The 1,762-nt window shown below is 37.7% G+C and overlaps 1 protein-coding gene across 1 annotated transcript in view; it reads right to left on the bottom strand.

Moving 5' to 3' along the window:
* The window catches only part of LOC101855413 (advillin), a gene marked incomplete in the record, with an annotated part of 77,437 nt that overhangs the window by 34,732 nt on the left and 40,943 nt on the right, over positions 1-1,762 (bottom strand). The window contains 1 exon segment of the mRNA XM_013080727.2: positions 1,312-1,422. Within this exon segment, the coding sequence (XP_012936181.1) occupies positions 1,312-1,422 (111 nt within the window).

The following is a 1,762-nucleotide window of genomic DNA, read 5'->3' as shown; positions in this document are numbered from 1 at the left end:
CTACTACTACTACTACTACTACTACTACTACTACTACTACTACTACTACTACTTCTAGTGATAATGGGGATATATAATGTTTTAAAAGGAATGTAAGAAGATTGCTTTTGTAACTTTTGGGTTGAGGCATTTATAAATCAACTTGTAAATAAAAAATACAACAATGATCAAGATCTTTAATGTGAGAAAACTGCATTATTCTTCTTCATGTCCTCTCCCCCATATTTCCCCACCCGGCCCTTTTTCATACTACATCTATCTTCATGTAGCGTCATTCTTACCGATAATCCTCACGGCTGCTTTCCCTCCCCTCTCTTCATCTTTGATGCGCCTGGCTGCTTCAGCCGCCTGGTAAGAAGATAAAGACATAATAAACTTGTGCAAATTCTTTTAAAAAAAAGGTTGAACCCCCCCCCCCTCGCAACAAAACACAACCTCAGTATCTTTCTCAATGTAGACAAAAACGAGACCAACGCTATTCACAATGTTTACTCTATAGTCAAATAATTTATTATTTAGGGTTGGTGTGGAAGACAAGGAAATAATAATATAAGGCTTTCAGTAGTATTTAACCCTATCCATACGTCGTGTTTTCTATCGTATCCATACGACAGGGAGAACTCTGTGCCATCACTTTCCAAAGAGGAAATTTACTCGTTAATCCGATCCATACGCTTTGCGTAGAAGTCTGTTACTGTTAAAATGATTTATTGAGAAATACTGAAAGTTTCAAATATATCTTTACACTAAAAGTCTTCTAAAATGTGAAGAATACAACCCTGGGGATTTAAAATGACCCCAGGGCGTCCGAATAAGGTTAATAACACAGAAACATACTTGTAAAATATTATTACACTTTAAAAGTGAACGAGAGACTGGCGTTGAATGTTTCTGACAACAGCAGAAATGAGCGGAGCATGACGATGGCTCGATTTCTCTGATGTTGTTGTGTTCAACCTACTATCATTCTTGGGTGACAATAGTTATTGCAATTTTTTTTTTAAGTATAGAAAAAAATCGCCACGTGGTCGTGGAAAATGCGAAGTTACATTTTTTTTTATATTTGAGCTGTGAACACACATTTAAGCACCACAATGTTATTTCTATAGCATGGCCTAATTTTTAGACAACCTAGTATTGCTCACGTGAAGGTAAAAGCGTAAAGACTCGAAAAAAAAAACTGGATTTGGTACACAATTAAAAAAGGGGGTACGTTTTTATTATCGCTCGTTAATTATACCGTTAAAATACTGAGTAGGGGACATAACCTATTAATTCTTAAAGACGAGACAACATTCCCCAGTTACGTACCTTGATTCGTTCCATTTTGCTACTCTTAGGGCCGTTCCAGACAAAGATGACGAGACCGCAGTCCAGAATGAAAACATCGCCTTGGTTCAGAGAATTCACGTTCAGCTCCACCTGAAGACAAAAAGATTGGAAAAATTAGAAGGACAGAGAAAAAGAGAGGCAGAGAAATAAAGAAAGGAAGAGAGAGAAAGAGAAGTCGTGAGAGAGTGTGAAAGTTGAGTAAAAGAGAGAAAGAGAGACAGAGAAAGACACAAGAGAGAGAGAGAGAGAGAGAGAGAGAGAGAGAGAGAGAGAGAGACAGAGAGAAAGAGAGAGAGAGAGAGAGAGAAAGAGAAAGAGAGAAAGAGAGATAGAGAGAGAGAGAAAGAGACAGAAAGAGATAGTAGGAGGTATAAAAGGAAAGAGAGAGATAGTAGGAAGTATAAAGGGAGAGAGAGAGAGAGAGAGAGAG

This window comes from Aplysia californica, unplaced genomic scaffold (genome assembly GCF_000002075.1).
Source record: "Aplysia californica isolate F4 #8 unplaced genomic scaffold, AplCal3.0 scaffold00097, whole genome shotgun sequence".
In the NCBI taxonomy this organism is placed as follows: domain Eukaryota; kingdom Metazoa; phylum Mollusca; class Gastropoda; order Aplysiida; family Aplysiidae; genus Aplysia; species Aplysia californica.
This window is presented reverse-complemented; position numbering and strand designations above follow the sequence as displayed.